At 37.8% G+C, this 21,277-nt stretch overlaps 1 protein-coding gene and 1 pseudogene across 1 annotated transcript in view; both read left to right on the forward strand.

Annotated features, from left to right (window-relative positions):
• Window positions 1-19,533, forward strand: part of AP4E1 (adaptor related protein complex 4 subunit epsilon 1) — a 55,835-nt gene extending 36,302 nt beyond the window's left edge. Inside the window, exons 16-21 of the mRNA XM_021693919.2 lie at window positions 3,199-3,322; window positions 6,353-6,611; window positions 9,924-10,484; window positions 13,581-13,771; window positions 15,302-15,459; window positions 16,488-19,533. Of these exons, the coding sequence (XP_021549594.1) occupies window positions 3,199-3,322; window positions 6,353-6,611; window positions 9,924-10,484; window positions 13,581-13,771; window positions 15,302-15,459; window positions 16,488-16,648 (1,454 nt within the window). The 3' untranslated portion in view covers window positions 16,649-19,533. The remainder of the gene's footprint in view (window positions 1-3,198; window positions 3,323-6,352; window positions 6,612-9,923; window positions 10,485-13,580; window positions 13,772-15,301; window positions 15,460-16,487) is intronic.
• LOC110583889 lies at window positions 11,281-12,999 on the forward strand (annotated as a pseudogene).
• Window positions 19,534-21,277: the final 1,744 nt, after the last annotated feature.

Here is a 21,277-nt window from a genome sequence, read left to right on the forward strand (position 1 = left end):
CCATATACATAAGCGCCTAAGATAGCCATTCTGGAATTTTGAACGAACTCGAAGGTGGAATTATCATGTTGGGTCGCTGTGCTAGACAGAGGGCTGATAGTTATTCACATGAGCATATCTGTAGAAAAGTTTGAAAAAAATATCTGGTCACCATGGACTTGTGAGTTTCATTTTCATTCTGAGTAGTCTTATATAAACTGTTAGAATGCTTCCTCCAATAAAATATCTGATCAGTGAAGTTAGAAACAGCTAAGAAAAGAAAGAATAACTTTACATTTCAGAAGTGTAGCCTGTCAGGGAAAGATGCCTGTCATGATTTTGGTAAAGAGGCAATCACTGAGATGTTTGGATGATGGATGGGAAGTACGCATATGAATAAGGAGAGACCACTGCGTATTCCCTTTGTAGGAGTTCAGAATGGTAATACTGAGAAGTTCAATGCTGAAAGCTCTTTTTCTCCCCATTTATCATCTAATGATTTTGTTGAGTACTTTCCAGGCTCTGTGGTAAGCATATGAGTACAATTAACTGGTTGATCTTAAAATGACACCGAAAAAGTATAAGTTGCAGTTCAGCCATCTACTTCCTTCTCCTGACTCTTTCTGCATACTGTTATTTTCCTCCTGCTCCCTACACACACATGAACTCTTACATGTCTAGTTAACTTTTAAAAAAATCTTTGGCCCTTCCAGTCATTCACCTCTGTAAAGATCTTGGGAAATTTTCACTGAAGAATGAAAATAATGTGGTTTGAAGTTCATTCTCAGCCTCGAGCCTTTCCAGGCCTTCCTTAGATGACAGTGCTTAATTCTGTTGTCTCAGGTTTGGAATTGTATCTGTCTCCAGATGCTGTCCCCTTCTATGTCTAGTTTTTTTTTCTCTCCACTCTTAAACTCTGCCTTTGATTTTGCATTCTTTCTGCTCTTTGCTTAAACTCTATCTTTACTTGATCTTTGGCTTAAACTCTCTTTTTTTACTTGTGCATAGGAAACATTTCTTGAGCTCTTCACTGCTACTTCGTTAACACAGAGGCTTGATAACTGTCACAGATGCTATTAAAAAGAGGTCAAATGGGACAGAAAGTTAAACTACATGATTGAAAAGCTTAAAATGGGAGGATTTTCTAGTTGAAAAGGACCTTGGAAGGATTTAGAGAAGTGATTTCTTTTTTTTTTTTATTATGTTCAGTTAGCCAACATGTAGTACATCATCAGTATTTGATGTAGTGTTCAACGATTCATTAGTTGCATATAACACCCAGTGCTCATTACCACACGTGCCCTCCTTAATAACCACCACCCCACCCCCCTCCCTTCTATAACCCTCAGTTTGGTTCCTGGAGTCCACATCTCTCATGGTTTGTCTCCCTCTCTGATTTCCCATTCAGTTTTCCCTCCCTTCCCCTGTGGTCCTCTGCACTATTCCTTATGTTCCACATATGAGTGAAATCATATGATAATTGTCTTTAAAGAAGTGATTTCCAAACATGATTATGAATCAGAATCACAGAAGTTTTAAAAAATGATACAAATTTTTGAGCCCTACTCCTGTATCTTTTGTTTCTGAATCTCTGAAAGCTTGGCCGTATGTGGGAAATTCTACAAAGTCATCTTGATCCTGGTTATCAGATCAGCATTTGGAAACTGCTGATTTAGTCTGAACCCTTCACTTTATAGATAGAGAAGTTAAGGTCTAGTTCATGTACCCAGTTAATACCTGATGTATATCAAGAACTCAGTTCTCCTGGTTATTAATTAGCCTATTAGTTTTTTTTCTACTGCACATTGATTTCTCATCTATATCATTCTTTTAGATATAGAATTTATTTATTCTATCCTAAACTAATTTATTTAATTCTCTTTGGATTAGGTGCTGTTTCCTTTGGAGGAGACAGTATAATAGAATACTTGAGAGTGAAGCTCTAGAACCAGGGTATCTGCTTTCTTATCTGGCTCTATCATTTTTCCTATTTTTGTAATCTTTGGTAAGTTCATGGTAAACTGCCACAGTTTCTCTTTTGTAAAATGAAGATAATAATTAGAGAAGTTCACATTTATATTTTATAAGGCACTTTTTATGATTTAAGAAGGTCCTTTGTATTAAAATCCAGATAGTCCAAAAAGATAAAAATATGCCAGTTAGGATTAGGTATAGCTACATAGCATATTAGAAAACAAATAAATAAAATGTGTCCTTATACAAGGCAGAAAATTACTCCTCTTTCCCATTAAAGAAATTCCAGAAATAGGCAACCTAAGATTGATGATGGCTTCATGAATGTAAAGGAGGGAGGGAGAGAAGAAAGATGTTTTTTCTTCCAGGAAGATTCCTCCCAGAAGTTGTGCACAGAATGTGTACATAATTTCATTGGCCAGAACTCAAGCACATGGCAGAGGAGTCTGGAAATGTCATTTCTTTTCTGGGTGGCCATGTACCTAGCTAAGAAGCAAGAGTTCTATTACTTAAAAGAGGAGAATGGATATTGGCATCTGCTCTACCACAATAACAATATGAATTTTTATGGCTCTTGATTGAATTCATTTGGGTATACAGATTCAAAGGAATCTGAACCTGAGTAAACCTTATTCTTTGCAGTAAGGGAAATTTCACATTGAGGGCTCCATTAGTCCATTCAGTATAGGAATGTGCCTAAGAGCATTTTGTTAAGCAAAAACACGGTTGTCTCTTCATTCATAGCTCATTAAACATTTTTGTCTGGGAGCAGCAACTTTTCAGTGGCCTGGTTTATCAGTTATCTTTCCTAATTGGATGTTCCTTTAGTTTCTAAGGGAGGTGAAAAGATAAAAGTGAAGTATCATTTGTCTTTGATCAACTAATGGCATGTAGACGGTAGTCGACATTCAATAAATCATAGCTACTTTATTACTATTACTGTAATTATTTGATTAGATCATCTCCAGAGTCCCTTCCAGCTTAAAAATTGTCATTGGAGGGGTGTCTGGCCATCTCAGTTGGTGGAGCATGCGACTCTTCATCTCGAGGTTGTAGGTTTGAGCCCCATGTTGGGTGTAGAGATTACTTACAAAAATAAAATAAAAAATTAAAAATTGTCATTGGATTCTAACCTTTAGTTATTTTATATCAGTAGTGAATGGTACCTTTGATAATTCCTGCTTTTCCCTCCTAACTTTTGCTTTGTTTTAAATATGAACTTCTGTTATTGTTTTAAAATTCTAGTTCTCAATTTTGAACCATATGGACTCTCCTTTTCTTCATCTGGCTTCACTGGACGACAGTCTCCTGCTGGCATTTCTCTTGGTTCAGATATATCTGGGAATAGTGCAGAGACCGGGTTGAAAGAGTAAGTTCCTTTCTTATTAAAATCGAGAACATAGGAGTATTTAAATGTCTTTAAATGTAGTAGCATCCCTGAAAGCTGAATTCTGCATGGGCTGTTTATTGCTTTCAAGGTGTTGATGTTGTACAAGAGAACTTGTAAGAGAGCTTGCTTACTTCCAAGACAGCATAATGTATATAGACTTTACACATAATAATGATGTGTGTGTTATTACTGTGTATTGTGTGTATGTATGTGTATGTATGTATGTTTTATGTGTGTTATACACACATTTATACATACATTTTACATATATATACACACATATGTATACACATACATTTTTTAAAGAAGTATGTGAGAATTTTTATATACAGGTGAATATTCAGCATATCGTTCTACATTCCTCATAATCTTCTACAACCATTTCATTGGAAGATTGACAGTACAGAGATGAACATAAAATAAGATGACTGACTTCATTTAAGTAAGCTGTATACTTTGCTCAAAATGCTTCCAGAGGTTTTTTCTTGCCACCGTGAAAATTGATGATACATTTGTCTAAATGTCTTATATGGAGTGAAATCTTCAGTCTTTTTAGGTAGATTTTGACTTTGGAAATATAAGTTAATTTTAGAAACGTGATTAAGTTAAAAAGTGAGATAATATATATAAAGGGCCTCATAAAATCCAGTGCATAGTAAGTGATTGATACATGGTAGCTGCTACTATTAATACTAATTGTCATTGCCATTATTATTAATATCCAAAAGCTGAGTTAACCAAATGAAATTAGTGATCACTCTGGATAATTTTGGTTATTGATGTGATGTAAAGTAATGAAAATGGCTTCCTTGTTTGTGAAGGAGCTTCTAAAAGAGTTAAAAAAAACTTTAAAAAAATTTTTATTTTAATTCCAGTGTAGTTAACATGCAGTGTTACATTAGTTTTCGGTATACAATATAGTGATTCAACAGTTCCATATATTATTCAGTGCCTATTAAAAAATGTTTTGAGTAGTGGCAGCTTTGTTGGAATAAATGTAATAAAATCTCAAAGGTAGCAACTTTGAAAGATGACAGTTGAATTTTGAGTCCTCATATGTTCATTATAGAGTCAGTCACTTTATTTTATGTTGATCTTTGCATTTGTCAGTCTTCCAGCACGATGGTTGGAAGAAGTATTTACCAGAAGACTGACACATAGATTATAAGGAATATAGGATGATATACTGAATGAAATTCTCTTTCTTAGCCTTTTTTCCTGCTCTGTTGACACCCTTTTCTTTCCCAGACATTTAATTTTGGTATTCCAAGTATGGGGAACAGATATGATTTGTGAGCATTTGAATGTAGAGGTGATAGCAATTAAGTGCCCCAAACAGAACAGTGGGACAAGGGAAGGAGAGGACAGGAACCCTCTAAACCCAGGGAGGAAACTTAGTCTCTTTTACCTGCACAACAGGTGACAGCATCTCTTTGTTTAGTACTGAACTGAGATCTGGGGGACTTGACAATCCTTGTAAATCCTATACATACACATGTACTACTCTGAGAGAAATGACATTTGGCAGAGCTGCTAAGGAACAGTACATATGCTGTGTTACCATGAAATGCAACATGAGGGATGAATATAAAATTTCTTTCCAAAGAGGACCACAGCTTACACATGATTTCAGAATTGGGAACCTATGTGGTAATTGACAAGGCAAATCAGTTTTAGAGAGCAGACAGCCACTCTTCTGCAGTCTCTAGCAAGTTGAGAATAAAGTAGTAGCAAGCCCAATTTAGAATTTCTTACCTTAGGCCCTATTTGGGGGCTATCTCAAAAGGGAATTCCTAGAGCTGAATTAAAGTGAGTTACAGAATTTACATCTGTGTTTGAATGATCTGATTAAAAACAATACAGAGGTATGCCATGTAAAATCACGAATTATATTATTGTCAAAACCCAGGCAAAGATGATTCATGTTTAAAAAAATTCTTTTACAATACGTTTTATATCATAAAGAGGCATATTTTGTGTTCTTACTTTTCCTGCTTTTTTTTAAAAAATATTTTATTTATATATTTGACAGAGAGAGATGGCGAGAGCAGGAACACAAGCAGGGGGAGCGAGAGAGGGAGAAGCAGGCTTCCTGCCAAGCAGGGAGCCCAATGCGGGGCTCGATCCCAGGACCCTGGGATCATGACCTGAGCTGAAGGCAGATGCTTAACAACTGAGCCACCTAGGCGCCCCTATTTTTCCTGCTTTTTAGGCTGCTGATATGTAATCCATGACAGAGAGAATTTATGTTAATAGTAGGCATGTACGCAGATGAAATATGCCAGAAAAATCTTTAAAGTAGCTTGAAGCTCCTTTTAGGTGTATTTTTCCTCTCCTTTCCTATTTTGCCTGTTATTGTGGTTTGGATTCCCTGGGAAGTGCATTCCATGATGGATTTAGTATGCAGAATATAAAGGAGTGCCCTTGTGACTACCACCTGTGGAAGGAAGGAGAAAGAAACAGATTTGGGCAGAGAGAGAAGTTAAGATGCAATGCAGTCTAACAGCAGTCTCTGCTGACCCCATGGGGAGCTCGGAAGTTAGAGTGGCCCTTCAGAGTTGTCCTGAGTTGGGTCCACATGGGTGGCCAGGACTCTATACTTCTGTTCATCAGTCACTGGGTGTGGGCTGCCCAGGGAGGGGGCGATGTGTCCCTCTACAGCTGAGGCAATCCCAGGGAGGGCTTAATACGAAAACTGTATGTATGTATTTGAGAGAAAGAGGAGTGAGAGAGTGTGAGCAGGGGGTTGGGGGCAGAGGCAGAGGGAGAGAATCCCAAGCAGGCTCCATGCCCAGTGCAGAGCCTGATGCAGGGCTGGATCTCACAACCCTGAGACCATGACCTGAGCCGAAATCAAGACTTGGACGCCTAACCGACTGAGCCGCCCAGGCATCCCTGAAAGCTGTTTTTAAGAGGCCATGGCAATGATGTGTTTTTAAAAAATGCCTCAAGAAAGTAACTCTTCAGCAGTTATTTAAGTTGACTTGATTTCATTCTTAATCTCTTTAGGACAAATAGCTTGAAGCTGGAAGGTATAAAGAAACTGTGGGGGAAAGAGGGTTATCTTCCCAAGAAGGAAGGCAAAACTGGGGATGAAACTGAAGCTCCGCCCGTTCCTCAGGAGAGTATAATAATGGAGACTGTAGACCAAACTATAATAAAAAAAGACCAGTGTCAAGTCCTTATCCAGTCTAAAGAGGAGAAAGAAAAGCAGCTGCTGGCATCATCATTATTTGTTGGGCTAGGATCAGAAAGTACAATCAATTTGGTAAGTAGTCCATTATATTCCTCTGGGAATCTGTGTGCCTGTCTTGTACAAAAAAACTGGCTCTTTGAAGGTTCTTGGCTTCCATACACATGGTGGAAAATGGCTTCCCCATCTCCAGAGCCACCAATGACACACTTTTTATATTCCTGAAAGAGAAATTCTAATTGGCTTAGCTTGAGTCAGGTGTTTTTTTGTAGTCCAGTCAGCTGGGGCAAGGGTCAGGGTCCAAATAAAGTTACAAATATGACCACAGGTATTACTCCCATGGGTGGATAGGACAGTTCTCAGTGGGAAGGGGGCTTGATGGAAGTATTGGCGATAACAGTAGTTTAACAATATTGATATGTCTATGGAAAAAGTACTTCTCAAAATGGTATTTTAAATAGTAAAGAATAGGAATCAGTTTAGATGTCTAATAGTAGGAGAATAAATTCTATTAGCTCAGAATATTACTCAGCCATTAAAAATGATAAATACTGCATTGTAAAATAAAAAAAATACATGTGATATATTAAGCAAAAAGGCAGAATATAAAGTTTTATTTGTACTCTGTTTATAACTGTTAAGATAAAAGTGTATTGAGACTGAGAGGAATTACACAAAATGAAAATTACACTCAGGCATTATGATTATGATGATTTTCAAAACTTTTTATGTTGATATATTATTATCATAGTAAAAGAATGAAAAATTGGAGTGAAGGGCAGGTGCTATTTTGAGCATCTGAGAATTCCGTGTAATTTTCCATTTGGCGGACTGATGGACATTCCTGGTACAGACTGTGATTAGAGCTACATTTTTGTCAGTTTTACATCATTCCAGTTCTTTCTTCCTTCTCCTTTGGTGGGATTTTCCCTCCATCCCTATACTCTTTGCCTTTTTCTCTCTCTTTTCTAGACCCCATTTCTATCAGACTTGATATTCCCTCCTAAGGAAAAAAAATTTCAATCTAGATGTATTAATAAGTAATGTATCTTAATGCTGTTTCAGCATTTGCATTTCAGCAGCAAAGTGACTTATCTTGGGTCTTTAAGGTGTTCCAGCTGGCTGTGGTAAGGGTACCCATGAATGCCCTGACACCGTGGGGCAAGTTCTCAGTGGTCAGAGTGCACCCAGGCCTGTGGAGCCGTGATTTGTGAATCCCATGGCTGGTGTTGAAGGATTCCTGTCCTCTCAACAAAGTGCAAAGCTTGCAGTTAAACAGTCTTTCTCAAGAGAACATTCGGTGTGACAAATTATCAGGTGTTTTTTTTTGTTTTTGTTTTTGTTTTGTTTTTTCTTTTTTTTGTGGTGGGCTTGATATCAGAAGTGTAATTCCATTTAAGGTATACTAGATCCTTTTTGGGTTAATTTTTTTTAATGTAATTCACTGTAAGGATCAAGGCTTTTCCCCCCATCTTTGCCTTCTCCTTTATCTTCATTTTTATTTTTTTAAGTTTTTATTTAAATTCTAGTAAGTTAACCTACAGTGTGATATTAATACGTTTCAGGTGTAGAATTTAGTGATTTAATACTTAAACAACACCTGGTGCTCATCACTACAAGTGCCCTCCTTAATCCCCATCATCTATTTAACCCATCCCCTCATGCCCCTTCCCTCTGGTAACCCTCAGTTTGTTCCCTGTAGTTAAGAGTCTGTTTCTTGGTTTTCCTTTCTCTTTTACCTTCATTTTTAAAAGTTATTTTCTCTGAAGCCTAGGTTGACTGTTTCTTTTTTTTAAATATTTTAACAAAGATGTCACTCTAGTGTCTTATGGCTTGTGTAGCTTCTGATTAACAGGAGATTAGACAGTACAGAAGAAAAAAATTATTAAACTTGAAGACAAAGCATCAAAAGTACCCAAAATGAAACACAGAAAAGAGAAAACAAAAAACAAATGAAAACACTCAGAGCATCAGTAACCTGAGGAGCAATACTGAACAGTCTAATATATGCCTAATTCAAAGTCCCACAGCTACTTGAAAATGGAAGTCCTTCACCCACCCACTCGTTTTCATTTTTGTGTTAATAAAATTTTAGTTCTTTGATGACTTCTGAATCGAAAGATAGGAGACAAACTCATCGCCCAGAGTTGGAAGAGGTATTGGGACTTGAGGGTGCGAGAGGGTATGGAAGAGAAACTAGAATTTGGGTTAACTAGAATCCTGTGAATGGCAGCCACACCACCCCAAGGAGGATGGAGACGTGGATTTAGAGTAGTGCCAATCTGCACTGATTCTACATAGGACTTTGGAGGGCAAGGGGGAACTGTGAGCCATCACTGTATGCTTATGCAGATTTGCAGACCATTCCCCAGGAGTGTTGGTTCAAAGATGGCAAATTTGCCATTCCCGTTTCCTGAGTCTGTAGGAAACATAACTAGTCACTGATAGAGTTCTTGCCTGCTGTGTGTGTCAGCCACTGCCAGTTGGTTCTTGAAGTAAAATCAGTTTTTCTCATCTGTTTGACTTGTGGGCCATGAAATCATGGTTATTATAGACTACCAAACCAGAGTTTGAGCCATCCCTGTATTTGAAGGTATTTTCTCTTCTATAGGACAACTCTGGAAACTCAAAAAATGGCTAGGTTTCTCACTGTTTTTATCTTACTTTATTTTTTAAATTTTACTGCTTTTTATTATTTTTTTTAATTTTATTTATTTATTTGACAAAAAGAGAGAGAGTACAAGCAGGGGGAGTGGCAGGTAAGGGAGTGGGAGAAACAGGCTCCCCACTGAGCAGGGAGCCTGGTGTGGGGCTTGATCCCAGGAATCTGGGATCATGACCTGAGCTGAAGGATTAATCAACTGAGACACCCAAGCGCCCTATTTTTATTTTTTTAGAGAGAGTGCACGCAAGCAGTGGGGGAGGGATAGTGAGAGTGGGAGAGAGTCTCAAGCAGACTCTGAGCTCAGCACAGAGCCGATGCGGGGCTCAATTCTATGACCCCAAGATTATAACCCGAGCCAAAATCAAGATTCAGACGCCCAACCAACTGAGCCACCCAGGTGCCCATCACTGTTTTTAATTTGTTCAATTCTATACTCTAGCATTCTGAATTTGAACAAGTTTTTAGAATTGTTCACAAATGACTTTTTGACTTTCTTTTTTTTATTTTATGTGTTTTTAATGAGAAATAAGATTTAGCTAATAGTTCAAAATGAGGTAGCTGTCAGAATTTTAGGGCTTAACATTTTATTCATCTCTGATTCTTTTGTTAATCTATGCCTTATAGTTAGACTTTAACAAGTTAGTAAAATGCTCATTTGAAATTATAGAAAAAGGTTTAAAACTCATGACTGGTTGAATTATCATTATGTTTTATTTTTGCAGCTAGGAAAGGCAGATACCGTATCTCACAAATTCAGAAGGAAATCAAAAGTCAAGGAAACCAAAAGTGGAGAAACAACTGGTGCTCATAATATGACCTGTTCTTACTTTAGTTCTTCATCAAATGCAACTTATGAAGATGATTATTATTTGGATACTTTGCAGGATAGAGGGGACAAAGAATTAAATAAACTTTCTCTCAACTCTGAACTTTTGGATTCTGAGTCACTCACAGAGCTGCCCTCAGTTGAGAAACTCTCCAATTGCAAGCTGTCTTCATCACCTTCTTTGTTTACTGATAACAGCATGGAAGGTTTTCAGCCTTCTCAGTCCACTGCACCCTCAGTTGCTAATGAAACCTCTTTAGCTTCTTCTTTGCTGGAAGAAACTTCTGAACACATGCATTCAGATCTTGTGGAGGTCTGTCATAATGAAACCATATCATTGTCTTCTTACAAAATTTGGAAAGATGATTGTTTATTCATGGTCTGGTCAGTTTCTAGTAAGAGTGGTTTGGAATTGGAAAGTGCTGACTTAGAAATTGCTCCAGCAGAAAATTTCAAGGTAAGACAATGAATGGTTCCTTATTTCTGCCTTAAATAGACAGTGCTTACTTAGTGTTTCTGTTGTTCGATCTTCTGATGGTTTCTTCCACATCCTTTTCTCTTTAGTAAAAAAAACCCCAAAGGTGTGACAGTTTTTTTTTTTTAATTTTGAGAGGGATGAATTATTCAAAAGAGACAAGGAAACAAAGATTTTCCAACTGTATTGGGGAAGGCCATAAATATAAAGCAAGTATTGATAGAGCACAGTAGTTAAAAAGGTAGGCTCTTGACTCAGAATGCTTGGCTTTGCATCTTGCTTCTGCTACTTATTAGCTGTGTTACATGGTCAGGTTATATAACTTTGAGTTTCCTCACATTTAAAATGAAGATATTAATAGCATCTGCCTGTTACTGTGAGGAGAAAATGAGTTAATATCTGTAAAATGCTTACAGCAGTACCTGGCACATGGTAAGGTTATCGTGTTTTATTTTCAGTGTGTATTTTATGGTTTTTTGCCCTCTTTAAATGTCTTATTCATTCTTGTTATAAACACTGAGACCAAGTTCTCAGTTTAACAAAGCAGAACGTCAAGGAGTAAGAATATTGAAGGATAAATGTGTATACTGTCTGCTGCCTTTTTCTTTCATTGATTTATTATTCTATACGGAGTGCTTGGGCATCAATTTTATTTCTTCCCTAGCTCTAAGAGATTGCCATTGTGATTTCTGGAAATATGTTTAATTACATTCTTATATGGATGTCCTTGGTGGAGTTATAATGAGATTTGACCAGGAGATCAGTTATTCCACAAGACTGACCGAATTTCTTCTATGGGCGAAAATGTGTTGAATGGGATATTGCCAGAACCGCTGACCAGGGCAGAAGTTCCTGACTCTAGATGGGCGTTAAGATCACCAGTGAAACTTAAAAAAAAGTAAAATAGAGTCCGGTCTCAAAATGGAGGTAAAACCGCCGCCCCGTCACCCCCAGCCGGACTCCGGCCGTTGCTACTGGCGCCAGGAGGCGGGGGCCATGATGCAAAGGAACCAGAGTAGTTGAGAAAACCGTTCATTGGTGGTTTGAGCTTTGAAACTACAGATGACAGTTTAAGAGAACATTTTGAAAACTGGGGTACACTTACAGATTGTGTGGTGATGAGAGATCCCCAAAAAAACCTTCCAGGGGTTTTGGTTTTGTGCCTTACTCTTGTGTTGAAGAGGTGGATGCAGCAATGTGCGCCCGACCACACAAGGTTGATGGGCGTGTAGTGGAACCAAGGAGAGCTGTTTCTAGAGAGGATTCTGTAAAGCCTGGTGCGCATCTCACAGTGAAGAACATTTTTGTTGGTATTAAAGAAGATACAGAAGAATATAATTTGAGAGACTACTTTGCAAAGTATGGCAACACTGAAACCATAGAAGTTATGGAAGACAGGCAGAGTGGAAAAAAGAGAGGATTTGCTTTTGTAACTTGATGATCGCGATACAGTTGATAGAATTGTTCAGAAATACCACACTATTAATGGGCATAATTGTGAAGTGAAAAAGGCCTTCTCTAAACAAGAAGTGTAGTCGACTGGATCACAAAGAGGTCATGGAGGGTGGATCTGGCAACTTCATGGGTCGTGGAGGAAACTTTGCAAGTGGTGAAACTTTGGTGGAAGAGGCGGCTCTGGTGGTGGAGGTGGTGGCAGCAGAGGTAGTTGTAGAGGAGGTGAGGGTGGATATAAGGGATTTGGAGGTGATGGTGGCAACCATGGTGGTGGTGGTCCTGGTTATAGCAGTAGAGGAGGCAATGGTGATGGTGGACCAGGATATGGACACCAAGGAGGCGGGTATGGAGGTGGTGGTGCAGTATATGATGGTTACAATGAAGGAGGAAATTTTGGAGGTGGTAACTGGTGGTGGTGGGAACTATAATGATTTTGGATATTATAGTGAACAACAGCAATCAAATTATGGACCCACAAAGGGGGGCAGTTTTGGTGGAAGAAGCTCGGGCAGTCCCTATGGTGGTGGTTATGGATCTGGTGGTATAAGTGGTGGATATGGTAGCAGAAGGTTCTAAAAAAAATTCAGAAGAAAAGGGCTACAGTTCTTAGCAGGAGAGAGAGTGAGGAGTTGTCAGGAAAGCTGCAGGTTACTTTGAGACAGTTGTCCCAAATGCATTAGAGGAACTGTAAAAATCTGCCACAGAAGGAACGACGATCCATAGTCAGAAAAGTTACTGCAGCTTAAACAGGAAACCCTTCTTGTTCAGGACTGTCATAGCCATAGTTTGCAAAAAGTGCAGCTATTGATTAATGCAACGTAGTGTCAATTAGATGTACATTCCTGCGGTCTTTTATCTGTTGTAGCTTTGTCTTTTTCTTTTTCTTTTCATTACATCAGCTATATTGCCCTGTAAATTGTGGTAATGATACCAGGAATGAAAAATTAAGGAATTTTTAAAAACAAAACAAAATCCAGGTCCTATTGCTTGGGCTCTACCCCCATAGCTTGAGTAAGGGTGTAGATTGAAAAGGGAAGGCACATGTGTGTCTGTGTGTGTGTACTTTTTTTTTTTAACTCCCGTAGTATTTTTTTTAATAAATTAAATTTTTTAAGGTTTTATTTATTTATCTGAGAGAGAGGGAGAGAGCACAAGCAGGGGGAGGGGCAGAAGGAGAGAGAGAGAAGTAGACTCCCTGCTGAGCAGAGCAGGGAGCCCGACTCCAGGCTTGATCCCAGGACCCTGGGATCGTGACCTGAGCCGGAGGCAGACGCTTAACCAACTGAGCCACCGAGGCACCCCAGCTCTCCTAGCTTTAAACATCTGGTGCTAGCCAGGATTGAGAACCAAAAGATACAAGTTAAATAATTTTCATATTGTTGTTGCTAAATTTTACAGAGATTTTCACTGCAATTTGTTACATAACTTTTTCCTGTATACTATTTCTTCATTATCTGTGCTAGTGAATTTTTCTCAAGTGAAGTTGTCATTTTCATAATGTGGTTTGTTTTTAATATCTTATGATAGTGTGTTTTTGTACCACTTCAATAAAATAGAAAATTGGTATTCATATGATAGTCTGTATTGATCCTTCTTCAGTACTTTTATTACTTTTATTTACAGATCACTGAGCAACCTGGATGCTGCTTGCCTATAATAGAAGCAGAAAGCATCAAAACCTTTCAATATAGCGTGCAGATGGAGAAACCTTTTACAGAAGGGAATCTTTCTGGTTTTATAAATTATCAGATGATGGATACTCATTCTGTTCAGCTTGAATTTTCTGTAAACTTATCACTATTAGATTTCATTAGGTAAATGTTTTCTGGAAAGTTAATTCAAGTTATTCATTCATTCAGCAAATATTTATTAGGCCTTTTCTCTGGACAGAAACACTGTGTTAGGTGCTGGGGAGTATAATGATTCAAAACTAGATACAGTCCCTACCTTTAGGGAATGTTCAGTCTCGGTAAGAGACATTGAACAATCACATGAATTTATGTATAATTTCGAATTGTGCTGTGAAGAGAAAGCAAATGGTACAAAGCAATTACAATATGGGACCTGATTTAGGTTGGGGTTGATTAGTAATCTTGGAAAACCTCTGAGAGAAAGTAATATTAAAGTGTAATGTTTAAGCTGAAATAACTTCAGAGATTCTGCCTGGCTTTTTTTAAAAAAGCTTTTAAAGTTTCATTTATATTTCATTTATTTGATTAATTATTTCATAAAATCTGTTTATTAAGCTCTAGAGATCTGTAAGAAAATTACTCAAGGTTATTGAACTTTTATTAGAGTTATAGTCAGTATTTAGCATTATACTAGACACTGTGCAGTGTTACCAGAATAATTGAAGACAACGTCTTCACTCTTCTGCTCTCATTTAGTTTTATGGATATATTGTACTGTATTAAAACATTTTTTAAAATGAAGGCTGCCTGAACCAAGAATGCAGAATGCTAGTGAATATCTGTAAAATTTTTTTAACCTTCACACATTCATTTGCGTTACACTGCTGTAATTTTTGCTACTCTTTAAAATCTTTTAGTAAGAACGTGTCTCTCACTCTGTCAAAGAATATATTTCTGCCTGTGGTGCTGTTATAAGATAGAATCCAGCCTTCTAAAAACTTAGACTGTAAAGGTATATATCCCATAGTGAGCATTAGTGACCTGAAGAAGCGCAATATATGCAATAAACGGTTCTTCTGTGTGTATTAATAAAATCCTATGTATCTTTAAAAAATAATTTCCCTAATTATAAAGTAAGTGGATAATTATTATAAAAATTCAAATGCTATAGAAAATATAAGTAGAATATAAAAGTTCCTTATAATTCTACCCCCAGAGACCCAGTGTTCACTATTTGATCTTCAGTCTCATGAACCATTTTCAAAAATACATTTGTTAAAGTCCTTTCCTTGGTCTAATTTACATAAGGTGCTAGATCTTTGTATTCATACTCTTATACATGATGTTGATAGTGTCTTATTATCCCCAAATCCAAAGTAGACATGAAAGAAAGTTTTATATTTTGAATGATTCATGAAATTACTTGGTAAAATTTTACTAAATGACTAATACTTGGACAAAGAGAGAACTGAGTGATTTATTGAAAAGACATTTACACTTTAATAACATCTTTTTTGAGAAGTATTTTCATCAGTTTGGAGGATGATGGTAAGCATTCTAATCATAGTTAATTTAAAAACATGAATGTTGCGGGACCCAGATTTACAATGATTATGTTCTATTCCCATGAGTCATTTGAAATGTATTTGTTTGTTTGTTTAGAATTAATTTCATTCTTTTGGACATAAATCTAATTTTAAAAATTATTTTCAGACCATTAAAAATCTCAACTGAAAACTTTGGCAAACTCTGGTTATCCTTCGCAAATGATGTGAAGCAAAATGTAAAAGTGTCAGAATCTCAAGCTGCTCTGCCTTCTGCCCTAAAGACCCTGCAACAGAAACTAAGACTTCATATTGTTGAAATTATAGGTTCGTAGAGTTACGAAAAGGCAATCTTGTGTTTATAGGGGCTTGCTCACAGAACACAAATCAACTTTCATGAGTATCGGATTTCTTAGAGCTGTATTTCCTGTTATGAGTACCTTTCAAATGAGTGTGTTGTTCAGACATTGTTAAATAATTTTTTTGTATGGTAAAGTATACATAACAGAAGTTTCCATTTTAACCAATTTTAAGTGTACGGCTCATTGACATTAAGGACATCCTTAATTGTACAGCCATTGCCGCCACCACTTCGAGAACTTTTTTCTCCTCTTTAGCTAAAACTCTGTGCCCTTTAAACACTAACTTGTCATTCCCCTCCCTCTCTACCTCCTGGCGACCACCATTGTTATTTCTGTCTCTATGAATTCAACCACTTTAGGTGTCTTATATAAGCGGAATCATGCAATATTTGTCCTTTTGTGACTGGCTTATTTCACTTAGCCTAATGTCTTCAAGGTTCATTCATGTAGCATGTGTCAAAATTTCTTTTCTTTTTAAGCCTGAATACTATTCATTGTACGAATATACCACATTTTGTTTATCCATTCATCTGTTGATGGACACATGGGTTGCTTACCCCTTTTATCTATTAGGAATAATGCCGCTGTGAGTGTGAGTGTACAAATAATCTGTGTTCAAGTCCCTGCTTTCAGTTCTTTTGGTTATATAATTCTATATTTAATTTTTGAAGAAACTGCCATATAATTTTCCATAGCATCTGTACCATTTATATTCCCACCGGCAGTGCACAGAGGTTCCAATTTCTCCACATCCTCACCAACTGTTGTTATACATACACGTGAGTGTGTGTTTGTGTATGTGTGTGTATGACATATATGTATATCTTATATATATGAGTAGGAATTCATTGTGGATTTAACTTGCATTTCCTTACTGATCAGTGATGTTGAATATCTTTTCACGGGCCTGTTGGCCATTTGTATATTTTCTTTGGAGAAATGTCTATTTAAGTCCTTTTGTCTTAAAGATTTTTAATTTTTGCTTTGTTGTAGGCAATGAAGGGCTTTTGGCCTGTCAGCTACTGCCATCCATCCCCTGCTTGCTGCATTTTCGAGTTCATGGTGATGTATTAGCCCTGTGGTTCAGATCCTCCTGCTCTACTCTTCCTGACTGCTTACTGTATCAGTGTCAAAAGGTGATGGAGGAATCCTAGCAGAAGCTCTGCTTATATTTTACTCCATCAGAATAAATGGTTTACATAAACTTACTTACCAAAGTAAAAACTCTTGGTACTTCTAGTGAAAATGGGGATTATTATAAGCTGTGGTTCTATGTGTTTTCTTTATGAATCCTGATCAAGAAAGATCCCCAAGGAACTGTATCCTTAACCTTTTACTCAGGATTGTACAGTACATTTGGGTCCCCAAAAAAGTGACCTAAACTAATGTTATAAACTGCTAATGATTTATATGTCACTTAGTGTAGAGGGACTGAAAATATTTATTTTGTTATAAATAATTTTATAGCAAATTTACTCTAGTGCTAGCTGATTTGTAGTAAAGCGCAAGTCTCAGTTCTCTGCATTAATGGAGGGGAGACAGACATGGCATTGATAATCCCAAACCTAATTCATATTTGGCTTTGGAATGCAGTGTAAGCTTTTTGATAGGCAAGTCCTTACTTTCAAGTATGTTTTGCTTAGATCAGTATTGAACTAAGTTGGTACAGCACACACTAACAGTTCAGGAGATCCATGAGCATGCTGGATATTGGGGGGATTCAATCTGTGATAAAGTTTTTATTATAGATAACTGGTTACACATGCTTGTAGATAATTTGGCTACAAAATTTGTTTTCCCACTTGCATTTATTTTTAAAATTCAAAGTGAATCACTGTATTCTTATTTTAAAAACCCAGAGCCATTTACAAAATATTGTCATGTGGAAACACAACCTATAAGAGCACACAGATATAAAAGGACTTCTTAGTTATGGTGAATATCTTATTTGCCATTTAGGTCCATTTAGGTCCTTTTGACAAACCAAATTTTGTGAATATAAATGGCAAAGCCATCTTATCTTTCCTGGCTTTTGAATCCACTGGGACTCAGTGGATACAACCAAAGCAGTGACTGCTTAAGTATACCATACAGGTTCTTCAGCAAAATATCTCATTTTTATGTTGTAGTTTTGCTTTTATGGCCTCTGTCAGAACTCTTGTCAGTAAAAGAGGTTAAGCCTAATATGAATGATGGACCGTGATCTTGAGATTGTACATTAAAGTTAAAAACTGAAATAGTAAGTATTTTATAAAATCTTATGGTGCTGTGGAAAATATTCATTATTTCACTTTTTCTGACACTTCACCATGGAGACTGTTCTGGTAATATAGTTTTAAGTCATTGCAGTTAATTCTCTGGTTAATTGGTACTGTTTGTCACCCAGGTGTGGAATTCTGGTTTAAATTATCTCACTAATCATAGCTGATGAAGATTCTAAGGGGATTCCCCGGAGCTGAGATTTCATTAGTTTTTCATGTCTGGTGTTTTCCTCCCTAAAAACTAAAGCACTATTTTTAAAAAGTTAACACCTTGTTAATTTTATGCTTTTAAAAACATGCAGTAAAACCTTGCTACAAGAGCAATGGTAAGTGACTGGAATTTCCTGCCTAGGTTTCTCCTTTTGAGTAGAAGATCAGATTCATCTTCAGGTTCCCAGCAGTGTCATAGTGAAGGGAATGAGCTCTCTCTGGGGTGTGGCGGACACTGGTGGCTAGACTTATCAGCTTCTTTTTTATTTCTACCTCTGTCAGCAAAGCCCCCCTGATTCTGCTCTTACTCTGACAAAGAAATAGGACGTACCCTCTCACTTTGTAGAGGAATGCAGTGTATGGCAAAGGAGGTGCTCTCATTTTTTTCTGTCCTCCTGTGTGCTTACGTGATCACCAAGGCTGGGTTGAGCACAGAGCAGTGGGTGCAAGGTGCCCAGCAAGCAGACGGACAACCACCTGGGAGAGATTACAGTGAACTACGGTGCTGCTTGGCTGCAGGGCTGTTCATGAGTGCCAGCACCAGTTGTCGTGAAAGACGTGGCTTGGCCAACAGAGCTGTCTAAGGGTGGGACACGTGTAATGGTAGGTCGGGCAGGGGGCATCATTTTGGCCTGCCAAACGGAACTTAGTGCCACTTTTGTTCTTTCTGAACTCACTAAATGGAAAGTAGGGTGACAGAGGTTCCACAGAAATGATTAGTAGAATGTTTACAATGTTTATATTTTTATGGTTTTAAAAACAGTAGGAAAGAGTAAATAGTAAAGAACTTCAGAGCAGTATATATTCTGCCTAAATTAATTCAATGTTTTAAATTCTAAATCAGGCATCACCAACCTTTTTTGCATTGCTGGAGCTATGACTATAAAGTAGGGAGAATGATTTTTGTGGGTAGGTGATCACGTGAAGGGGCAGCATCTGGAGTAAGAGCTATGGTGGGGATGCTCAGCTGTGTGAGAATGCGGCAAGGGTGAATCGGGGTGGGGGGGGCGGCGGATACAGGGCAGACAGCAAAGCTTTAAGAGCAGGTGAATGAAGAAGGATCAGGCTCCCGCCAGAGTAGTCCCTGTGGAGGCGGGCAGATCAGGCTCAGGGGAAAGTGGGCCCCAACTAAGGGTCCTGAAAATGCTGCAGATGGAAGCTGAGCAGTTAACCAAGTGCCAGTGTGCCAAGCATGCCAAGCACAGCATGTTCTCTGCAGAGGGGCATTATTTTAAACAGTAACTTACTAGCCTCTACCAAAACAGTTGTGCTGAAAATGCAGTATTGCATTTTTTCCTTTTATTTCATGTCAGTAATATTATAAAATACTGAGCTCTTTGTCTTCTTTTTTATGGATAAATGTGGTCTTTGTCTCATGGTCGTGAGCCACTGAAAGTGCACTGAACCTATTCACATGTCTTTAAGGTGTTTTGCTTTGTTAAAATTCTAGGAGGGAAAAATGCAAGTGAGAATGACAGCCTAATAGGCATTAATTACCTTATTTTGGAGTTGAATTCTGTAATTGGAAAAAATTCAGTTAAACATGTAATAAATACAAAATAATCTATACTGTTCTTTGGTCTGTGTATTTTTTATTATCTAAATAGCTGAGTAATAAGTAAATCCTATTCAATAATTTGATAGGGTTAGTGAAAAAGAACAGAAGCAACTGGAATGGGATGAAAAGAGTAATTTACTCATTACAGTCCCAAAGAATGTGGTCTAATTGGTTAAAAGTAAAGATATTGCTGTTTCTCTGTGATGTTCAAAGAGAATTTTGTGGGCTTCAGACAGCTTAGAATGTGGATTGATCCTCAGGTGCGTGTCCATGTCGCTTGGATTCATTCTAGCCTGACCAGAGCATTCAAAGCAGTGTTGTGTTTCTATGATGCCCTCTGCTTACAGCCACCAGAAGATGCAAGAAACACAGTAAGTCAGATGGTGACTTAGTGATCAAAGACTCTGAGTCTTCTGGCCATCTCTGCATGTGTATCCTAAACACAAAGCTAGATCAAATGTGGCATTAAATCCCACCGATTTATGCCTACTATTGGCTATAATGTATAGCAGACAAATTCCGAGACTTGCAGCCCCATCTTTGGGGCATTGAAGGTAAAGGAGATTTAAATGCACCACACCCACTGCAGTAATTGAAAAGAAGGGGCTCTTGAAGGGAGGGGGTGGGTGTGCTGCTGCCAAATGGGCCAGGATTAATGACTGTATGAAAGTTACTTGTTTATATGTGTGCATAATGAGACTATGAACTTTATATGGTTAAGGACCATGTGTATAGTTTATGTTCCCTTTGTCTAATACATAATAGGCACTCAATAATAGGGGCTCAGCTTACTGAATGAATGACTAAAAATACTTGTCCCCTCAAAATAAGTAATCTGAGACCAGGTAATATCCAGGGATTGATTTTAGCAACCCCGTGGCTCTCCGAGAAGTAAAGAAAAGTGATCTGATGTACTTTACATATAGATACAAGTCAGCAGAAAGGGATTCTGGTGAAACCAGCTTGTGCCAATTTCTGCCTTGTGGGAGAGAGGAAGCATGAGTGCTTGATGGGACCTTTACCGGCCTGAAAGCTAAGTCCTATGAGAAGGCGCCATGCCATTTAAGAAATCTCTCTGCAAAAACAGTGTGATTACAGATATTATGACTTGGAGGAGGACTTTTCTGCATTATGGCAGATGTCCATGAAGTTGTATTGATATAAAAGAACTTGTTCTAGGACAGAAAACAGTGGACATTTGATCAGTGAAGCTAAAGATAGGTAGCTAATGAATATGATAAGGCAGATTTACCAGCTAAGTTAGCATTGCCTGTTTCTTTAGAAGGGTGAGCACTGTGATAATGGGAGGGACAACTATACATTAACAAGGCCGACAGCATCAGGAAAGTTGGGGAAGAACAGGTCTTCTGAATAAGCAGCAGGAAACAGAATTACTTAAAAGGAAATGTGTTTTCATATGCATCACCTGGGAAACTTCATGGTAGGTGCCTGGATCCAAGATAGGAAGGTACCCAAAAGATGGGTCCAGAGAACCCTGAGAACTTAAAGACTGTGGCCTAGATACAGGGAAGACGGACCTGGTCAGGGAGAAAAGATGGGTGATGTCAAACAGCATGAGTTTCCTGGAGCATCTGTAATGCTGAAAATATAGTGAGTTCTTTTAAGTGGTTGCAGTTAGATTGTGGGCTTCTTTCCAAGAAAGGAATCAATTTCTTTTAGTTATTTTAAACTATTTTCCTGAGTGGATGAGTACTTTTCATTCCCCAGAACATATTGTCAATGCCACTAAATAG

The sequence above is a fragment of the Neomonachus schauinslandi genome, chromosome 9 (genome assembly GCF_002201575.2).
Source record: "Neomonachus schauinslandi chromosome 9, ASM220157v2, whole genome shotgun sequence".
NCBI classification, from domain to species: Eukaryota; Metazoa; Chordata; class Mammalia; order Carnivora; family Phocidae; genus Neomonachus; species Neomonachus schauinslandi.